The sequence below is a fragment of the Hemiscyllium ocellatum genome, chromosome 35, assembly GCF_020745735.1.
Source record: "Hemiscyllium ocellatum isolate sHemOce1 chromosome 35, sHemOce1.pat.X.cur, whole genome shotgun sequence".
NCBI lineage: Eukaryota > Metazoa > Chordata > Chondrichthyes > Orectolobiformes > Hemiscylliidae > Hemiscyllium > Hemiscyllium ocellatum.
The window spans coordinates 10,227,586-10,250,133 of NC_083435.1; the positions used below are offsets into that span (position 1 = coordinate 10,227,586).

At 53.3% G+C, this 22,548-nt stretch overlaps 1 protein-coding gene across 1 annotated transcript in view; it reads left to right on the forward strand.

The window, feature by feature from the left end:
- Positions 1 to 22,548, forward strand: part of LOC132832949 (tenascin-X-like) — a 171,531-nt gene that overhangs the window by 145,068 nt on the left and 3,915 nt on the right. The window contains exons 65-73 of the mRNA XM_060851197.1: positions 981 to 1,103; positions 1,469 to 1,612; positions 3,351 to 3,470; positions 6,108 to 6,251; positions 6,416 to 6,546; positions 13,500 to 13,632; positions 15,755 to 15,906; positions 17,423 to 17,519; positions 20,462 to 20,623. Of these exons, the coding sequence (XP_060707180.1) occupies positions 981 to 1,103; positions 1,469 to 1,612; positions 3,351 to 3,470; positions 6,108 to 6,251; positions 6,416 to 6,546; positions 13,500 to 13,632; positions 15,755 to 15,906; positions 17,423 to 17,519; positions 20,462 to 20,623 (1,206 nt within the window). The remainder of the gene's footprint in view (positions 1 to 980; positions 1,104 to 1,468; positions 1,613 to 3,350; positions 3,471 to 6,107; positions 6,252 to 6,415; positions 6,547 to 13,499; positions 13,633 to 15,754; positions 15,907 to 17,422; positions 17,520 to 20,461; positions 20,624 to 22,548) is intronic.

The following is a 22,548-nucleotide window of genomic DNA, read 5'->3' on the forward strand; positions in this document are numbered from 1 at the left end:
CTATACTGGGCTGCTCAGTGTTTTCTGGGATAGAAACGCCAGGGACTAAGCAGACCGAGAGAGCACCTGTACTCTGTTCCATCTGGAACACTCCCATTCCTTCCTGCATTTTGGTTTCAGTTGAACTGTGTTCAGTATCTGAGGTTCCAATCCTCTACATTCACTACCACCTCCACTGCTTCTGATATCACTCCTGCATATCTCTGGGAGGCACTGGGACCAGTTGGCCGACACAAAGGGAATGACGGGTAATCCATGCCAGCCTGAGGTTTGACTGCTGGAAGGTAATACTGGACTGTTGAGACGAGGCATCAATTGGAAAAGAATCCACTGCTCTGGCACATTAATACCTGACGTGAGCAAAGTCAGATCCCGTGACCGTCTGAGAAGATTTAGAGTGGCCTGGCCACCCTGGGATCTTGGCTGATACATTTTTGGAGGATGGGGGTGTGTGGGGTAAAGGGAAGGGTGGTGCAGGGTATTGGGAAAGATTTTACTGCCTCATCAAAGTGCCTTGTCAGGGTTCGACTGTTCAACATTACTTTGCCGCCAAGCCATCCTTTCAGCCCCAAGAAAATGGTGCCCTGCAAAGCACTGTGGGTAAGTTACCTCATGTCCCATGGTGCACTTCCCCTGTCTCCATGAAGGATCTGTGTTGCCATGGGGCCCTTTTGGTAAAGTAAGAAACATTTTGTCAGTTTATAAAGGCCGTTGTGAGAGGCGCTCGCAGAATGTAGTCTGTGATTGATTAAAGTAAGGTACGAGACCACAGCCTGTCAGGTTTGAGGAGCCATTTTCTTTTCCTTCAGCCAGGCGATGGTTGAAGACTCTGCTCCCGTTTACACGGATTGGGGAATTGTTCATCCCGACACCCTCTTCCTCTGGCTCCACATGACATGGTTCCTCTGGTCTCCTGCATCGACTGAGAGTTTGGTGTGAATCGCTCACAGGGTTTGTCGCTTTTGTCATTTTAATTGCAGCTCGAGAGAGTCCGAGCAGACTGAGTTTCTCCGATCTCACCGACAGCTCAGTCACCGTCCACTGGGCAGCGCCGGCAGCGCCTGTCGATAGCTTCAAGATCTTCTACGTCCCGACGAAGCGAGGTGAGAGGGTGATGGCCAGGCCAAGGATCTGTGTGGTCAGTCACTAACAGAGTGTGGGTGTGGGTCTGGATGTGTATTCTAGCCATTCAGTCAGGACAACTGACCTTTAACCCTCTGGTTTGCTGCAGCTCAGTGACCTTTAACTTACGGTGCATCAATTGAGAGTTTCGCCGTGTGTGTGTGTGTTTTATATATATGTATATGTATATGTATGTGTGTGTGTGTGTCACTGACCTTTAACCTCTGGCACAGCCTGTGGTGACAACCCTTAACCCTTTTGTACACTAATCCTCAGTAACCTTTAACCCCAGCACATCAGCTAACGTTAACTGAGATCTATCTCCCCCCACCCCATGTTGTTTCAGGTGAACCAAGGAGCGCAGTGATAGCCGGCAGGAAAACCAACATCACCCTGAGAGACCTGCTCCCGGATACCCAGTACGAGGTCAACCTGGTGGCTGTGCGGGGGGCCACGGAGAGTCCACCCATCCTGGACCACTTCACAACTGGTGAGCAAGGTGGGGAGGGAGTTGGGGTGGGGCTGCTGGATGGTTGTGGGGACGGGGGAGGGTGGAGTATGGGGGTGGGTGTAGGGAGAGAGGATGGGGGCTGGGTATTGCTTCGTGAAGTAGAACTCTAGCACCCCCTCCACCCCGGTGCTGAGGTACTCACAGAGACCCTAGAGGCCCTTCTTGCCCATTCTGCCCACTCTTCACAATTAAACTGGTCCCGTTTGCCAGTCCATTCCTATCCCATCCAGGTACCTGTCCACATGATTCTCAAATATGACTCTCCTCCTCCATTTGCTCTGTTCCAGACACTCACCACCCTCTGTGTGAAAGGAATTGTCCCTGGAGCCTTCTGTACCTCACCCCTTAAATCTTTGCCCTCTAGTCTTAGACTCCTGTGCCATGGGGGAAACACTGTTGGCTATCTACCTGATCTATGCCTCTTGTTTTTATGGACCTCTGTAAGGTCACCCCGTCACCTCTGATAGGCCTCCCAGCCTATCCAATTTCTCATCACAACTCAAACCTTGCAGTCCAGGCAACATCTTAGTAAATATTTTCTACCCCAGTTTAATAATATTTTCTATAGAAGGGTGACCAACTGCATGTGACCTCACTAATGTTTTGTACACCTGTGACAAGATGTCCCAACACTCATACTCAATGCTCTTACCGATGAAAGCAAGCATACCCAAAGCCTTCCCCACCATCCTATCTACCTGTGACTATATTTTCAAGGAGCTATGAACCAATACCCCTAGATCTCCTTATTTTATAACACACCCCAGGGCCCTACCATTGACTGTGTAGGTCCTGCCTGGCTTGACCGGCCAACATGCAACACCTTACGTTTATCTGCATTAAACCTGACTCCATGGCTGTTCCTCAGCCCATTGACCCAGTCGATCAGGATCTCTCTGCATTCCCAGACAACCTGCTTCACTGTTCACTACTCCACCATTCTTGGTATCATCTGTAAACTCACTAACCTTGCCCCCTTCTCTCCCTCCAGAATGCCATCTCTCTCCTACCTCAAGCAGCACCTGCTCAGCCTCACCCCCTTCCCTTCCTTCTATCCCATTCCAATTCCCCACACCCACCCTTCCTTCATTACATTCCCCACCTATCCCCTCCTCTAGGACAACCCCCTTTTCCTCCTACCCATGCCCCCAACCTGTCCCCTTCCCCGAATCCCATTGCGCCGCAACACGGCTCACTGTCCTTTGGAAAACGGTGACTGTAACTCCATTATGGAAGAGGGAAGACAGAGTGAAAAGAGGAAACTACAGTCCAGTGAACTCAGCACTGTCACAGGGAAGGTGTTCAGGCTCCGATTACAAACATTATAGGAGGCCATTCAGAAACAGTCAAGATAATCAGGCAGAGTCAACATGGTTTGGTGAAAATGTTGTAGAGTTATTTAAGGAAGTAAAGTGTTGTGACAGGGTGGAGGGAGGGGGCGGGGGGATCAATGGAGGAACTGTACTGTGGAATGCAGACAGTGTTTGATATGACACTACACTGAAGCCGATTGTAGAAAATAGTGTGAGGCTGATGTCATATATGCATGAACAGACATTTAGTTAGCTGAGAGCAAGCAGGCATTAACCAGCTTGATGCCCACACCTTGGGTTCAGTGAGGCACTATGCCAGTTGGAGACACTGCCAGGCAGAGAACAGAAGAGCACTCTGTGTGGGCAGCACACAGAATCTCAGGATTGTATTTGTGTTCATTCAGCTCCGGACGCTCCGACGAATCTGAAAGCTGTTAATATTTCCGAGACGATGGCCCTCCTGGTTTGGAGACCTGCGATTGCACCCATTGACCACTACACCATCACCTACAGCAGCAAAGCTGGTGAGGGGGCAAGGAGAGTGGGGAAAGTCCAGCTCAACACCATCTCACCATAGGACAAATCATCCCCGTATCACCAAACCCCAAACCCCATACAGGGATGGACACTGACCTCAGACCCCCAAACCCCATACAGAGACACACACTGTCCCCATATCCCCAAACCACATTCAGAGACACACACTGTCCCCATATCCCCAAACCCCATACAGGGACACACACTGTCCCCATATCCCCAAACCCCATACAGAGACACACATTGTCCCCATATCCCCAAACCCCATACAGGGACACACACTGTCCCCATATCCCCAAACCCCATACAGGGACACACACTGTCCCCATATCCCCAAACAACATTCAGAGACACACACTGTCCCATATCCCTACATCCCCAAACCCCATACAGAGACACACACTGTCCCATATCCCCAAACCCCATACAGGGACACACACTGTCCCCATATCCCCAAACCCCATACAGGCACACACACTGTCCCATATCCCCAAACCCCATACAGGGACACACACTGTCCCCATATCCCCAAACCCCATACAGAGACACACACTGTCCTCATATCCCCAAACCCCATACAGAGACACACACTGTCCCCATATCCCCAAACCCCATACAGGGACACACACTGTCCCCATATCCCCAAACCCCATACAGGGACACACACTGTCCCCATATCCCCAAACCCCATACAGGGACACACACTGGCCCATATCCCCAAACCCCATACAGGGACACACACTGTCCCATATCCCCAAACCCCATACAGAGACACACACTGTCCCATATCCCCAAACCCCATACAGGGACACACACTGTCCCCATATCCCCAAACCCCATACAGGGACACACACTGTCCCCATATCCTCAAACCCCATACAGGGACACACACTGTCCCATATCCCCAAACCCCATACAGAGACATACACTGTCCTCATATCCCCAAACCCCATACAGGGACACACACTGTCCCCATATCCCCAAATCACATACAGGCACACACACTGTCCCCATATCCCCAAACCCCATACAGGGACACACACTGTCCCCATATCCCCAAACCCCATACAGGGACACACACTGTCCCCATATCCCCAAACCCCATACAGGGACACACACTGTCCCCATATCCCCAAACCCCATACAGGGACACACACTGTCCCATATCCCCAAACCCCATACAGGGATACACACTGTCCCCATATCCCCAAACCCCATACAGAGACACACAGTGTCCCATATCCCCAAACTCCATACAGGGACACACACTGTCCCATATCCCCAAACCCCATACAGGGATGGTCACTGACCCCCACATCTCCAAACCCAAAACAGGGACACAAACTGTCCTCATATCCCCAAACCCCTGACAGGCACACACACTGTACCCATATCCCCAAACCTCATACAGGGACACACACTGTCCCCATATCCCTAAACCCCATACAGAGACACACACTGTACCCATATCCCCAAACCCCATACAGGGACACACACTGACCCCATATCCCCAAACCCCATACAGGCACACACACTGTCCGTATATCCCCAAAACCCATTCAGGGACACACACTGTCCCCATATCCCAAACCCCATACAGAGACACACACTGTCCCCATATCCCCAAACCCCATACAGGGACACACACTGTCCCATATCCCCACACCCCATACAGGGACACACACTGTCCCATATCCCCAAACCCCATACAGGGACACACACTGTCCCATATCCCCAAACCCCATACAGGGACACACACTGTCCCCATATCCCCAAACTCCATACAGGGATACACACTGTCCCCATATCCCCAAACCCCATACAGGGACACACACTGTCCCATATCCCCAAATCCCATACAGGGACACACACTGTCCCCATATCCCTAAACCTCATACAGAGACACACACTGACTCCATATCCCCAAACCCCATACAGACACACACTGACCCCGTATCCCCAAACCACATACAGAGACACAAGCTGACCTCATGTCCCCAAACCCCGTACAGAGACACACACTGTCTCCATATCCCCAAACTCCATAAAGGGACACACACTCTCCCCATATCCCCAAATCACATACAGGCACACACACTGTCCCCATATCCCCAAACTCCATACAGGGACACACACTGTCCCCATATCCCCAAACTCCATACAGGGACACACACTGTCCCCATATTCCCAAACCCTATACAGGGACACACACTGTCCCCATATCCCCAAACCCCATACAGGGGCACACACTGTCCCCATATCCCCAAACCCCATACAGGGACACACACTGACCGCATATCCCCAAATCACATACAGGCACACACACTGTTCCGATATCCCCAAACCCCATACAGGCACACACACTGTCCCCATATCCCCATATCCCCAAACCCTATACAGGGACACACACTGTCCCCATATCCCCAAACCCTATACAGGGACACACACTGTCCCCATATCCCCAAACCCCATACAGGGACACACACTGTCCCCATATCCCCAAACCCCATACAGAGACACACACTGTCCCTATATCCCCAATTCTTCATATTGGAATAGAAACTGTCCATGTATCCTAGATGGATCTGACTGTATTCAGTGATTCTCCTGCCTGTTTGTACCAGGTGCCACTGTCAGCCGGGATGTCCCCGGTAACTCTGCCCAGCTGCAGCTGACTGGCCTCACTGTGAATACTGAGTACACAGCAGATATCTCTAGTGTCAGCGGAGACAGGATGAGTCCGAGAGTCACTACCAACTTTGTCACTGGTGAGTATTGGATGGAGTGGGCTGTGGGACAGAGTGCAGTCCCAGTTTGCCTCCCATTATGTGTTTTCTGCGCCCCTCATTGGGGTTTAGGCTGTTCTGAGATGGTTAAAGCCTCAGCACTTTTCTCTCTCTCTTGCTCTCTCTCTCTCTCTCTCTCTCTGCAGGTTCTGATCTGCCAAAGGACCTAACAGTGAGTGACATCTCAACAAGTGAAGCCCTGGTCTCCTGGAAGAGCCCGAGAGCCCCAGTGACTGGATATCTGCTGCTGTATGGGACCGAGGGAGACCTGTCTCAGGTAACCCTTCGATCTATTTGCTCCCCACTGTCCTGTGTCAGCCTGTCTCCCCTGAAACTATTCCTCATCCCTCTGTGTGTGTGTGTTGGTTCTGGACTGGAGGACCTCACCTCCCCTCTCTGTCTCCACACTATCCTCCTGCCCGGAGCTCATCCTGAGCTGTGTGCCTGTCTTTTCACTCTCTCTCTCTCTCTCTCTGATTCCCAATGCCATGTCCCATCCTGACCCAAGCTGCAGCACTCCCTGTTATCTCTCAGTTTCTGCAAAATCTCCATGGCCTCGCTGCTCTCTCCAGGCTCCTGCAGCCACAGCCCTGCTCTGACTCTGGCTTCGTGAACCTTCCCCAGTCAGTCGCTGTACCACAAGGCACCGTGCCTTCTGCTGCGTCAGCCCTAAGCTCTGGAAACCCCACCTGACAACTCACCACCTGATCAACTCACCATCTCTCCACCTCTCCATCTCTCCACTTCACTGCCTCTCAATCTCTCCGTCTCTCCCCCTTTTTCCCCTCCCCCTCTCCGATTCTCCCCCTCTCCGATTCTCCCCCTCTCCGATTCTGCCCCCCTCTGTCCCTCCACCCCTCCGTCCCTCCCCCCTCTCCGTCTCTCCCCCCTCTCCGTCTCTCCCCCCCCTCCGTCCCTCCCCCCGTCCTCCCCGTCTCTCCCCCCCGTCTCTCCCCCCCGTCTCTCCCCCCTCCCCCCCCGTCTCTCCCCCCGTCTCTCCCCCCCGTCTCTCCCCCCCGTCTCTCCCCCCCCCTCCGTCTCTCCCCCCCGAATCGCCCCGCCCTCCGAATCTCCCCCCCCTCCGTCTCTCCCCCTCCCTCCATCTCTTCCCCCCTTCACCTCTCCGACTCTCCATCCCTCCGTCTCTCCACCTCTCTGTATCTCCCCCACCTCCATCACTCCCCCTCTCCACCCCTCGGTCTTTCCACCCCTCGGTCTCTCCACCCCTCCGTACCTCTCCATCTCTCCACGTCTCTGCAACTCCGTCTCTCCCCCCCCCCCGTCTCTCCCCCCCCCCGTCTCTCCCCCACCTCCGTCTTTCCCCCTTCTCCATCTCTCCCTCCTCTCCGTCTCTCCCCCCCTCCGTCTCTCCCCCCCTCCGTCTCTCCCCCCCTCCGTCTCTCCCCCCTCCGTCTCTCTCCCCCCCTCCGTCTCTCTCCCTTTTCCCCCTCTCCTTCTCCGATACTCCCCCCCATCACGCCCCCTCTCCACCTCTCCGACTCTCCATCCCTCCGTCTCTCCCCCGCCTCCATCACTCCCCCTCTCCACCCCTCCGTCTCTCCACCCCTCCGTCTCTCCACCCCTCCGTCTCTCCACCCCTCCGTCTCTCCCCCTCTCCGTCTCTCCCCCTCTCCGTCTCTCCGTCTCTCCCCCTGTCCGCAACTCCATCACTCCACCTCTCCGCCTCTGCCTCTCCATCTCTCCGTCTCTCCATCTCTCCGTCTCTCCGTCTCTCCATCTCTCCGTCTCTCCGTCTCTCCATCTCTCCACGTCTCCGCAACTCCATCACTCCACCTCTCTTTCTCTCCGTCTCTGCGTCTCCATCTCTCTGTCTCTCCGTCTCTCCACATCCCCACCTCTCTGTCTGGCCACCTCACAGTCTCTCCACCTCACCATCACTTCATCTCTCTGCCTCTCTACCCCTCCGTCTCTCTGTCACTCAGTTTCTCTGCCTCTCCACCTCACTGCCTCTCCACCTCACTGCCTCTCCACCTCTCCATCCACCTCTCCCTCTCCCCAACTCAATATTTCATCGTCTCTCAAACAGGAAGAGAGCAGCCAATCCCTCAGAGTTCCTGGTGCTCAGAGCATCTCAATACATCCCTCCCTCAGTGATCAATATATCCCTCCCTCAGTGATCAATACATCCCTCCCTCAGTGATCAATACATCCCTCCCTCAGTGATCAATATATCCCTCCCTCAGTGATCAATATATCCCTCCCTCAGTGATCAATATATCCCTCCCTCAGTGATCAATATATCCCTCCCTCAGTGATCAATATATCCCTCACTCAGTGATCAATACATCCATCACTCAGTGATCAATATATCCCTCACTCAGCAATCAATACATCCCTCCCTCAGTGATCAATATATCCCTCCCTCAGTGATCAATACATCCCTCCCTCAGTGATCAATACATCCCTCCCTCAGTGATCAATATATCCCTCCCTCAGTGATCAATACATCCCTCCCTCAGTGATCAATACATCCCTCCCTCAGTGATCAATATATCCCTCCCTCAGTGATCAATATATCCCTCCCTCAGTGATCAATATATCCCTCCCTCAGTGATCAATATATCCCTCACTCAGTGATCAATACATCCATCACTCAGTGATCAATATATCCCTCACTCAGCAATCAATACATCCCTCACTCAGTGATCAATACATCCCTCACTCAGTAATCAATACATCCCTCACTCAGTAACCACTCCTTCCCTCACTCAACAGTCCCCACCTACTTCACTGTCCATGCTATTAGCCGGCAGTTTAGAAGCTCAAGGACTGGTGTGTTTGAAATCTTTAAGTCAGTTGAAGGATTTGACGGGGTAATAGGGAGAAACTGTCTCCATTGATGAAGGAATCCAGAACAAGGGCACATCATCTTAACGTTAGAGCCAGACCATCAGGGGGATGCAGTGTTGGGGTTACTTAGTGCAGGATTACAGCTGTTCATTCAACAGGAAGAGTCCATTTTACACTCATTAGAGTGACATAAATATAAGGAATTCATCTCTTTTATACACATTTTGTCATGTCTGTGTGTTCTGTATTTCAAATTCCAAACTTGTCTGTACATCAAAAACAGATGTCTCCAGTCCAGGTACATATCTTTCTCCACACCAACACAGGCTCTTCTGCTCCCCTCGCTCGCCTCTCCCTGCTCCTGTTCTCTTCTCTCCTTATCTCTTCTCCCAGTCCCCTACTTCTGTCTCTGAACCAGTTAATTATTTATCTTTTACGGGCCTTTCCGGAAGCTTCCTGCTGTTACTGACAAAGAGCAAAGAAAATTTACAGCCCAGGAACAGCCCTTCGACCCTCCAAACCTGAGCTGATCCAAATGTACTGTCTAAACCTTTTGGTCAATTCATAAGCATCTGTATCCCTCTGCTCCCCATCTACTCATGCCTCTGTTCAGATGCATCATAAATGAATCTACCATGCCTGCCTCTACCACCTCTGCTGGCACCTACCACCCTCTGTGTGAAGTACTTGTCACGTGTATCCCCCTTAAACTTTCCACCTTTCACTTTGAAAGCGTGACCTCTAGTTATTGAATCCTTCACCCTGGGAAAAAGGTTGTATCTATCCACCCTGTCTATGCCCTTCATGATTTTATAAACCTCAATCAGGTCAATCTCCTTTTTTCTCATGAAAATAAACCTAACCTACTCAACCTCTCTTCATAGCCAGCACCTTCCATACCAGGCAATATCCTCGTAAACCCTCTCTGCACCCTCTCCAAAGCGTCCACATCCTTTTGGTAATGTAGTGACCAGAACTATACACAGTATTCTAAATGCAGCTGAACCAATGTCTTGTACAATATTAACATGACCTGCCAGATCTTATGCTCAATACCCCGTCCAATGAAGACAAGCATACTATCTACCTTCTTGACCACTCTATCCACCTGTGCAGCAACCTTCAGGGTACAATGGACCTGAACTCCCAGATCTCTCTGCCCATCAACTTTTCCCAAGGCTCTTCCATTCATTGTATAATTTGCTCTAGAATTAGTCTTCCCTAAGTGCATCACCTCACATTTGCCTGGATTGAAATCCATCTGCCACTTTTCCATCCAACTCTCCAGTCTATCTATATTCTCCTGTATTCTCTGACAGTCCCTTATACTTTCTGCTACTTCACCAATCTTCATGTCATCTGCAAACTTGCTGCTCATAGCAACAGTGCTCTCTTCAGATTATTTATGTATATTACAAGCAACAGTGGCCACAGCACTGATCCCTGTGGAACACCACTGGTCACCTTTCTCCATGTCGAGAAACTCCCTTCAACTACTACTCTCTGTCTTCTGCTGCTCAATTAGTTCTTTATCCATCTAGCTAGTACACCCTGCACACCATATGACTTCACTTTCTCCATTAGCCTACCATAAACCTTATCAAATGCTTTACTAAAGTCCATGTATATGACATCAACAGCCCTTCCTTCATCTAGCAACTTGGTCACTTCCTCGAAGAACACTATTAAGTTGGTAAGGCACGATCTCCCCCGCACAAAGCTATGTTGCCTATCACTGATAGGCCCATTCTTTTCTAAATATAAATAGATCCTATCCCTCAGTACCTTTTCCAGCAACTTCTCCCCCACCAACATCAGGCTCACTGGTCTGTAGTTACCTGGAATATCACTACTACCCTTCTTGTACAGGGGGACAACATGAGCAACCCTCCAGTCCTCCAGCACTTCACCTGTATTTAAAGATGCCACAAAAAAAACTGTCAGGGCCCCAGCTATTTCCTTTCTCACCTCCCTCAGCAACCTGGGATAGATCCCATCCAGTCCTGGGGATTTGTCCACCTTAATAACCTCTAGCCTCCCCAACACATCTTCCCTACTTATGTCAACGTGATCCAGACTAATCAAACCTCTATCTCAAATCTTAACATTCATCATGTTCCTCTCCTCAGTGAACACTGATGCAAAGTAATCAGTCTCTAAGGTTCGACACACAACCTTCCTTCATTGTCTTTTAGTGGACCAATCCTTTCTCTAGTTCCCTGCCTGCTTTTTATATAAGAATAAAATGCTTTAGAATTTTCCTTAATTCTGTTTGCTAAAGTTATTTCATGACCCCTTTTAGCCCACTTGATTCCTTGTTTAAGACTTCTCCTACTCTTCTGATATTCCTCCAGGGCCAGTTCTGTTCTTAGCTGCCTAGACATGATGTACACTTTCCTTTTCCTCTTGGCAAGTCGTACAATTTCTCCTGTCATCCACAGTTCATGAATCTTGACCTTCCTATCCTTTGCCTTCAACGGGACATGCCTATCCTGCACTACCGCTAACCTATCTTTGAAAGCCTCCCACATCTCAAATGTGGACTTTCCTTCCAAATAGCTGTGTCCAATCCACATTTCCCAACTCCTGCCCAATTTTGAAATAATTGGCCTTAGCCCAGTTTAGTACTCTTCCCTTAGGAGCACTCTCTTCTTTATCTACGAGTATTCTACGACCTTTATGGTGTGCTGGGTTCATCAATGAAAACTACGCTCTTAATTCTGCTCGGCATACAGATGGCACAGTGGTTAGCACTGCTGTCTCACTGCGCCTGAGACCCGGGTTCAATTCCCGACTCAGGCGACTGACTGTGTGGAGTTTGCACGTTCCCGCCGTGTCTGTGTGGGTTTCCTCCGGGTGCTCCGGTTTCCTCCCACAGTCCAAAGATGTGCGGGTTAGGTGAATTGGCCATGCTAAATTGCCCGTAGTGTTAGGTAAGGGGTAAATGTAGGGGTATGGGTGGGTTGCGCTTCTGGGTCGGTGTGGATTTGTTTCCACACTGTAAGTAATCTAATCTAATCTAAACCTTTATAATCCTTCCAGCCTAATTAACCCTGACAGTGCCCCATCTGGGCCCTTCCCTTAGGCCCGTACATTGTCAGTATTGACCATTTCCTTCACAATCAGTTATCTATCAACACTGGCCAGGCTGAGGGTCAGACTCTCTGTACTCATTGGTCCTTTAACATGGATCCCGATCGAGCACCTTAATTTGAAATTCCCATCGCCATCTCCTGTGTGACCTCCTATTGCAGTAAATCAGGAATGTTCAGTATTAAGTTAGTTCATAACCAAAGGGGATTTTTCATATCCATGGGTTTATCTGTGTGTTCAATCCCCAATTCCACAGTTCCTTCCTCCAGCTGGAGGTGGGTATAATGCTCAGCGTTGTGAGGAAGGCTCACTCTGTTAATGCACGATTCAGTGTGTCCTGTACCCTCACTGTGCCTCACCCCAGAATACAGTGAGGTGTTCAGGGATAACAGAGGGGAACTGCCTCAGGTTGCCTTTTCTACCTTTCCTAGTGTAAACGTTCAATGTTCTCGATATATTTGAATGGGTCCTCCCCTGTCCAGTTTTGCAGGGGCCTGTAGGTGGGAGCAGACTGACTGAGGCATGGCCATGATTGTGAACACTTTCTGTCTTGTGGTAGATGGTTTTTATACAGTTTCATTGTACAATTCCCTGCAGCATTATATCCACATCCGGCCTCCTCTGTTAGGTAGATCAGATGAGTGTATTTTATTCAGGATCCTAGATTTTATCCAGGATCCATCGAGTGCAGGCTAACCAGAGGGCACTCTGTCTCTGCTGGAGGCTATGGGATATCTCACAGTCGGTGGGGCATCTCACAGCCGGCGGGATATCTCACAGCCGGCGGGATATCTCACAGCCGGCGGGATATCTCACAGCCGGTGGGGTATCTCACAGCCGGCGGTGTATCTCATAGCCAGCGGGATATCCTACAGCCGGTGGGGTATCTCACAGCCGGCGGTGTATCTCACAGCCAGCGGGATATCCTACAGCCGGCGGTGTATCTCACAGCCGGCGGTGTATCTCACAGCCGGCGGGGTATCTCACGGCCAGCAGTGTATCTCACAGCCGGCGGTGTATCTCACAGCCAGCGGGATATCCTACAGCTGGCAGTGTATCTCACGGCCGGCAGTGTATCTCACAGCCGGCGGTGTATCTCACAGCCGGCGGTGTATTTCACTGCCGGCGGGGTATCTCACGGTCGGTGGGGTATCTCACAGCCGGTGGGATATCTCACGGCCGGTGGTGGAGAGGAACTAACTCTTTTTCCTTATATGGGGGCAGGGTTTTCCTGGGAAGTTGAGGATGGGAGGTGGTGAGGGTGTAAACTTGGTGGGTGTTTCCCTCCTTAGTTTCTGACCCCACGGCCTGACCTTTTCCCCGCAGCGGGTGAAGTTGGATGCCACAAAGCTGAGCCACAGACTGCAGCAGCTGATGCCCAGCACCAGGTACATGGTCAGGCTGCACGCCCTGCAGGACAGTGAGAAGACGGGCGCTGTGACGGCACACTTCAACACAGGTACCTGTCCGTGGATCCCCTACCTCACCCATCAATCCATCGCACCCGGACCTGACCCACGCCTCCCCAAACACTCACCGACCTGACCCACCCATCCACACACCCCCACCGACCCGACGAACCCATCCCCAAACACCCAAAGACCTGACCCATCCATCCCCAAACCATCACTGACCTGACCCACCCATCCCCAAACCACCACCGACCTGACCCACCTATCCCCAAAGCCCTGCCGACCTGACACACCCATTCCCAAATCCCCTCCAACCTGACCCACCCATCCCCAAACCCCCACCGACCCAACCCACCCATCCCCAAACACCCACCGACTTGCCTCACCCATACCCCAAACCCTCACTGACCTGACCCACACATCCCCAAAACCACACTGACATGACCCACCCATCCCCAAACCCACACTGACATGACCCACCCACCCCCAAACACCCACCAACCTGACCCTCCCTTCCCTAAACAACCACCGACCTGACCCTCCCATCCCCAAACACCCACCAACCTGTCTCACCCATCCCAAAACCCCACCGACCTGACCCACCCATCCCCAAACCCCCACTGACCTGCCCCACCCATCCCCAAACCTACACCGACCTGACCCACCCATCCCCAAACCCCCACTGACCTGCCCCACCCATCCCCAAACCTACACCGACCTGACCCACCCATCCCCAAACACCCACCGACCTGACCAATCCATCTGCAAACCTCCACCGACCTGCCCCACCCATCCCCAAACCCCACCGACCTGCCCCACCCATCCCCAAACCCCCACCGACTTGACCCACCCATTCCCAAACCTCACCGACCTGACCCACCCATCCCCAAACCCCACTGACCTGACCCACCCATCCCCAAACCCCAGGGACCTGCCCCACCCATCCCCAAACCCCAGGGACCTGCCCCACCCATCTCCAAACCCAAACCGACCTGACCCACTGACCTGACCCACCCATCCCCAAACCCCCACCGAACTGCAACACCCATCCCCAAACACCCACCGACTTGCCTCACCCATACCCCAAACCCTCACTGACCTGACCCACACATCCCCAAAACCACACTGACATGACCCACCCATCCCCAAACCCACACTGACATGACCCACCCACCCCCAAACACCCACCAACCTGACCCTCCCTTCCCTAAACAACCACCGACCTGACCCACCCATCCCCAAACACCCACCAACCTGTCTCACCCATCCCAAAACCCCACCGACCTGACCCACCCATCCCCAAACCTACACCGACCTGACCCACCCATCCCCAAACACCCACCGACCTGACCAATCCATCTGCAAACCTCCACCGACCTGCCCCACCCATCCCCAAACCCCACCGACCTGCCCCACCCATCCCCAAACCCCCACCGACTTGACCCACCCATTCCCAAACCTCACCGACCTGACCCACCCATCCCCAAACCCCACTGACCTGACCCACCCATCCCCAAACCCCAGGGACCTGCCCCACCCATCCCCAAACCCCAGGGACCTGCCCCACCCATCTCCAAACCCAAACCGACCTGACCCACTGACCTGACCCACCCATCCCCAAACCCCCACCGAACTGCAACACCCATCCCCAAACCCCACTGACCTGACCCACCCATCCCCAAACACACCGACCTGCCTCACCCATCCCCAAACCCCCACCGAACGGCAACACCCATCCCCAAATGCCCACCAACCTGACCCACCCATTCCCAAACCCCCAATGACCTGACCCACCCATCCCCAAACACCCACCGACCTGCCCCTCCCATCCCCAAACACCCAACCTGACAGTGATCAATACATCCCTCACCCATGATCAATGCATCCCTCATCCAGCGATCGGTACATCCCTCACCCAGCAATCGATACATCCCTCACCCAGCGATCGGTACATCCCTCACCCAGCGATCGGTACATCCCTCACCCAGCAATCGATACATCCCTCCCTCAGCGATCGGTACATCCCTCACCCAGCGATCGGTACATCCCTCACGCCTTGAGAGCAGGTTTGAGTTGGTGAGTGGGATGGTGATGTTGGAAGGGAGAACTGGTGTCCATACTGGGATCTTCCCTCACACTCTCTCCCTCTGCTCTGATTCTGTTTGGTAGTTGGTGCACACATCCCATTCCCGAAGGACTGCGGAGAGGAACGTAGCAATGGGAGAACAGAGTCCAGCATCGTCACCCTCTACCTGAACGGGAGCAAAGACAAACCCATCAGAGCGTACTGTGACATGGAGACCGATGGCGGGGGCTGGCTCGTAAGGAGAGGGGTGTGGGGGAGTGGGGGCATAATCCCCAGGATGGGGGTCCGAGCCACTGTGTGAGGTGATGCACATATTGGTGAGAGTGCCTGGGCCCTAGGGAGAGGTGTGTGTGCTGGCAGAGTGAGAGAAGGGAGAGAGTGCTGGGCCCTGGGGAGAGGTGTGTGTGTGCGCTGAGAGGGAGAGTGCTGGGCCCTAGGGAGAGGTGTGTGTGCTGGCAGAGTGAGAGAGAGGGAGAGAGTGCTGGGCCCTGGAGAGAGGTGTATGTGTGTGTGCTGAGAGAGAGAGAGGGAAGAGAATGCTGCGCCCTGGGGAGAGGTGTGTGTGCTGGCAGAGTGAGAGAGAGAGGGAGAGAGTGCTGGGCCCTGGGGAGGGGATTGTGTGTGTGTGTGCTGAGAGAGGGAGAGAGTGCTGGGCCCTAGGGAGAGGTGTGTGTGTGTGTGCTGAGAGAGAGAGGGAGGGAGAGAGCGCTGGGCCCTGGGGAGAGGGGTGTGAGCAGAAAGGATGCTAGTATTTACCCTCCTGTGAGGTGGAGAAACTATCTGACTTTCTCTGTGTGCTGTTGTGTTTTCAGCTTTCCCCTGGGATAACAACAGCGACACTGGGCAGCTATCTCAGTCCCTGCTGGCTGGCTCGGGTAGTGTGACCTCCTCTGTCAGTCATAGTGATGTACAGCATGGAAACAGACCCTTCGGCCCAACTCATGCATGCTGCCCAGACATCCCAATCTGACCTCGTCCTGTTTGCCAGCACTTGGCCCACATCCCTCCAAACCCTTCCTATTCATATACCCATCCAGATGCCTTTTAAGTTGTAATTGTACCAGCCTCCACCACTTCCTCTGGCAGCTCATTCCATACACGCACCACTCTGTGTGTGAAAAAGCTGCCCCTTAGTTCCCTTTCAAATCTTCCCCCCCTTCATCTTAAACCTGTGCACCCTCATTCGGGACTCCCCCACCCCATGGAAAAGCCCTTGTCTGTTCACCGTATACACTCTGACCTCTCTAACAGCCTGCCCCCTGCAATCCCAGTACTGTTGGACCTAAGTTGTCCTTGCCCTGAGGTTAAATATTCAGGACCCACACAGTGAAGGGGCAGCTGTTGGTGTGCAGCGACTTGAATGAAGTCCTGTGGGGTTGGGCTTTCTGTATTTCTGGAATGTTGCATCCTAGGGCATTCCTGCTTCTCCTGTCACTTACTTCCACTAGACCGGTCCAGTCAGAGGAAAGAGGATTGTGTGGGGAAAGTAAACCCAGGCCATTGTGGCTGAGTGAATCTCACCCAGAAACTTACACATGGGAAACTCAGCCCTGGGTTTGAGTTGCTGGGACAGGGTCAGAATTTAGACACAGACTGTTTGGAATGCCAGTGAGTTAAAGACTTCCCTGTCAACATTCCCAATCCCAATCTCAATCCACACAGTGAGCTTGGGAGATTGTCCTTCCAGCCACACAGCTGTATGAGAGTAGTGTCTGAAATTCATCACTGTTTTCCTCTTTCCCTGCTGGAAGGTTTTCCAGAGGAGAATGGACGGCAAGACCAACTTCATCAGGAACTGGAAGGCCTACGAGACAGGCTTCGGAGATCCGGCTGGGGAGCACTGGCTGGGTAAGGACAGGGGGGAGCACTAACTGGGTAAGGGCCAGGGAGCCCACTGGCAGGGTAAGGACAGGGGGAGCGCTGGCTGGGTAAGGGCCAGGGGAGTGCACTGGCTGGGTAAGGACAGGGTGAGCACTGGCTGGGTAAAGACAGGGGGGAGTACTGGCTGGGTAAGGACAGGGGGCAGTACTGGCTGGGTAAGGACAGGGTGAGCACTGGCTAGTTAAGGACGGGGGGGAGCACTGGCTGGGTAAGGACAGGGGTGAGTACTGGCTGGTTAAGGACAGGGTGAGCACTGGCTGGGTAAGGACAGGGGGAAGCACTGGCTGGGTAAGGACAGGGGTGAGCACTGGCTGGGTAAGGACAGGGGGAAGCACTGGCTGGGTAAGGACAGGGGTGAGCACTGGCTGGGTAAGGACAGGGGTGAGCACTGGCTGGGTAAGGACAGGGGTGAGCACTGGCTGGTTAAGGACAGGGTGAGCACTGGCTGGGTAAAGACAGGGGGGAGTACTGGCTGGGTAAGGACAGGGGTGAGCACTGGCTAGTTAAGGACAGGGGTGAGCACTGGCTGGGTAAGGACAGGGGTGAGCACTGGCTGGGTAAGGACGGGGGGAGCACTGGCTGGGTAAGGACGGGGGGAGCGCTGGCTGGTTAAGGACAGGGTGAGTACTGGCTAGTTAAGGACGGGGGGAGCGCTGGCTGGTTAAGGACAGGGTGAGTACTGGCTATTTAAGGACAGGGGGGAGCGCTGGCTGGGTAAGGACACGGGAGAGCACTGGCTGGGTACGGACAGGAGGGAGCACTGTCTGGGTACGGACCGGGGGAGCACTGGCTGGGTACGGACCAGGGGGAGCACTGTCTGGGTATGGACCAGAGAGAGTACTGGCTGGATACGGACCGGGGGAGCATTGGCTGGGTACGGACAGGAGGGAGCACTGGCTGGGTACGGACCAGGGGGAGCACTGTCTGGGTATGGACCAGAGAGAGCACTGTCTGGGTATGGACCAGAGAGAGTACTGGCTGGATACGGACCGGGGGAGCATTGGCTGTGTACGGAACAGGGGGAGCACTGGCTGGGCAGAAGCCAGAGAGAGCATTGGCTGGGTACCGGCCAGAGGGAGCACTGGCTGCGTACGGACCGAAGGGAGCACTGGCTGGGGTACGAGCCAGAGGGAGCGCTGCCTGGGTATGGGCTAGAGGGAGCACTGGCTTGGTGCGGACCAGACCAGGGGGAGCACTGGCTGGGTATGGCCTGTGGGGAGCACTGGCTGGGTATGGGCCTGTGGGGAGCACTGGCTGGGTATGGGCCTGTGGGGAGCACTGGCTGGGTATGGACCAGGGGAGCACTGGCTGGGTACCGGCCAGAGGGAGCACTCGTACGGACCAAAGGGAGCACTGGCTGGGGTACGAGCCAGAGGGAGCACTGGCTTGGCACGGACCAGACCAGGGGGAGCACTGGCTGAGTATGGATCAGACCATGGTGAGCACTGGCTGGGTATGGGCCAGGGGAAACACTGGCTGTGTACGGGCCTGGGGGAGCACTGGCTGTGTATGGGCCTGGGGGAGCACTGGCTGGGTGAGGAGCAGAGGGAGCACTGGGAGAGCACTGGGAGAGCACTGGCTGGGGTCAGGAATGGATGGGGAGGTTGGAATGGGGTTTGGAGAAAGTGGCTGGAGTTGCATGGTGGTGAGGTGAGGGTGGGGGTGGAACCACAAAGGTTTGTGATAGAAGGGTGGGGGTGGGGAGGGGAGGAGGGGGAGGGTGGGGGAAGGGAGGGGAGGGTGAGAGTGGGGGGGGAGAAGGGTCAGGGTGGAGGGAGAGAGGGTGAGGGTGGGGGAGGAGGGGGAGGGTGTAGGGAGAGGAGGGTGGGGGGAGTGAGAGAAGGGTGAGGTTGGGGGCAGGAGGGTGAGGGTTGAGGGAGAGGAGGATGGGGGAGAGAGGGGGGAGGGTGGAGGGTGAGGAGGGTTGGGGGGGGAGAGACAATTAGAATTAGAATTTTTAGAATTTCCCTACAGTGTGGAAACAAGCCCTTCGGCCCAACATGTCCACACTGACCCTCCAAAGAGCAACCCACCCAGAGCCATTCCACTACCCTAGATTTCATCTGGCTAATACACCTAACCTACACATCCCTGAACACTACGGGCAATTTAGCATGGCCAATCCACCTAACCTGCACATCTTTGGATTGTGGGAGGAAACTGGAGCACCCGGAGGAAACCCACGCAGACACAGGGAGAATGTGCAAACTCCACACAGACAGTGGCCCAAGAGTGAAGTGAAACCCGGGAGGGTGTGAGTAGACCTGGGCAGGTCAGGACAGGATGGGGAGGGGATGGGAAGGAAATGGAACGGTGAGTGGAGACAAGGGTCAGTGGATGGGAAGGTGAGGATAGGGAGGGGATGGAGGGTAGGGAAGGAAGCTGAGTGGGAGTGAGTGGTTAGAAGGGTGAGGTTGGGGAACTCTTGGGTGGGTGGGGAGCAAAGGGAAAAGGAGGGTGAGGGGAGAGAGAGAATGGGAGGGTGAGGGGAGAGAGAGAATGGGAGGGTGAGGGGGGAAGAGAATAGGAGGGTGAGGAGGGAGAGAGAATGCGAGGGTGAGGGGGAGAGAATGCGAGGGTGAGGGGGAGAGAATGGCAGGTTGGGGGAAGAGAATGGCAGGTTGAGGGGGCAGAATGGGCGAGTGAGGGTGAGAGAGAGAATGGCGAGTGACGGGGGAGAGAGAGAATGGGAGGGTGAGGGGGGAGAGAGAGAATGGGAGGATGGAGGGGGAGAGAGAGAATGGGAGGGTGAGGGGGGGAGAGAGAGAATGGGAGGATGGAGGGGGAGAGAGAGAATGGGAGGGTGAAGGGGAAGTTGGTGGGAGGTGGTGAGGATCAGGAATGGGGCCTGAGATCGAGTTGATGGGGTAGTGATGGGTCAGTGACGGTAACCTCTGTCTGTGCTGTAGGGTTGCTGAAGCTGCACCAGCTGACAGCACAGCAAAATTACCAACTCCGTGTGGATCTGCGGAACGGTCAGGAATCCGCCTACGCTATCTACGACAACTTTTTGGTGGAGAGCCCAGCTGAGAGATACAAACTGAGCGTGGGCAAATATTCCGGGAATGCCGGTGAGTGAGTGAGGGAGGGAAGGAAGGAGGGAGTGCTCTGAGACACACGAAAAGAAACTTTCCCAGTTCACCGTACTGCTGTACCCACCCATTTCCCATCCTTTCCGGTTTCATACCTCACTCTGATAACTGGAGGCTCAAAGATAGACAGGGCTCCCTGTGTAACTGTGTCTGTGATGCCCTGTGACAGTGTCCATGTAACAGTCTCATTCAGGTAATACCCATGTTGCTTGTGTAACACTGTGTGTGACTGTACCCATGTTGCCTGTGTGACACTGTGTGTGACTGTAGCCGTGTTGCCTGTGTGACCATACCTATATTCCCTGTGTAACACTGTGTGTGACTGTACTTACGTTGCTTGTGTGAAACTGTGTGACCGTACCCACGTTGCCTGTGTGACATTGTATGCGACTGTACCCGTGTTGCCTGTGTGACACCATGTGTGTGACCGTACCCATGTTGCCTGTGTGACACCATGTGTGTGACCGTACCCATGTTGCCTGTGTGACACCATGTGTGTGACCGTAGCTATATTGCCTGTGTGACACTGTGTGTGTGACCGTACCCACGTTGCCTATGTGACACCGTGACCGTACCCATGTTCCCTCTGTGACACCATGTGTGTGACTGTACTCATGTTGCCTGTGTGACACTGCGTGAGACTGTAACCAAGTTGCCTGTGACGGGATATATGGGCTTATGCCTGAAACGTTGATTCCCCTGCTCCTTGGATGCTGCCTGTGTAGAGACTGGTTGTCTCCCAATGAGATCTTCCCATCCCCTGCACCAGTGAGGTACCAGAGGACTGGAAGGTTGCTCATGTTGTCCCCCTGTACAAAAAGGGTAGAACAGATATTCGAGGTAACTACAGCCCAGTGAGTCTGACGTCAGTGGTGGGAACGTTGCTGGAGAAGGTACTGAGGGATAAGATCTATTTATATTCAGAAAAGAATGGACCTATCAGTGATAGGCAACATGGTTTTGTGTGGGGGAGATCGTGCCTTACCAACTTTATAGAGTTTCTTGAAGAAGTGACTAAGTTCATAGATGAAGTAAGGGCTGTAGATGTCATATACATGGGCTTTAGTAAGGCATTTGATAAGGTTCCCCATGGGAAACTAATGGAGAAAGTGAAGTCATATGCTGTGCAGGATGTTCTAGCTAGGTGGATAAAGAACTAATTGAGCAACAGGAGACAGAGAGTAGAAGTTGAAGGGAGTTTCTCGACATGGAAAAAGGTGACCAGTAGTGTTCCACAGGGGTCAGTGATGGGGCCACTGTTGCTTGTGATATCCATAAATGATCTGGAAGAGGGCACTGCTGGTATGATCAGCAAGTTTGCAGATGACACGAAGATTGGTGGAGTAGCAGAAAGCATAAGGGACTGTCAGAGAATACAGGAGAATATAGATAGACTGGAGAGTTGGATGGAAAAGTGGCAGATGGATTTCAATCCAGGCAAATGTGAGGTGATGCACTTAGGGAAGACTAATTCTAGAGCAAATTATACAATGAATGGAAGAGCCTTGGGAAAAGTTGATGGGCAGAGAGATCTGGGAGTTCAGGTCCATTGCACCCTGAAGGTGGCTGCACAGGTGGGTAGAGTGGTCAAGATGGTATATAGTATGCTTGTCTTCATCGGATGGGTATTGAGTATAAGAGCTGGCAAGTCATGTTAACATTGTACGCGACATTGGTTTGGCGTTTAGAATACTGTGTACAGTTCTGGTCGCCACATTACCAAAAGGATGTGGACGCTTTGGAGAGGGAGCAGAGAGGGTTTACGAGGATGTTGCCTGGTATGGAAGGTGCTAACTATGAAGACAGGTTGAATAGGTTATGTTTGTTTTCATTAGAAAAAAGGAGATTGAGGGGGGGGCCTGATTGACGTCTACAAAATCATGAAGGGTATAGACAGGGTGGAT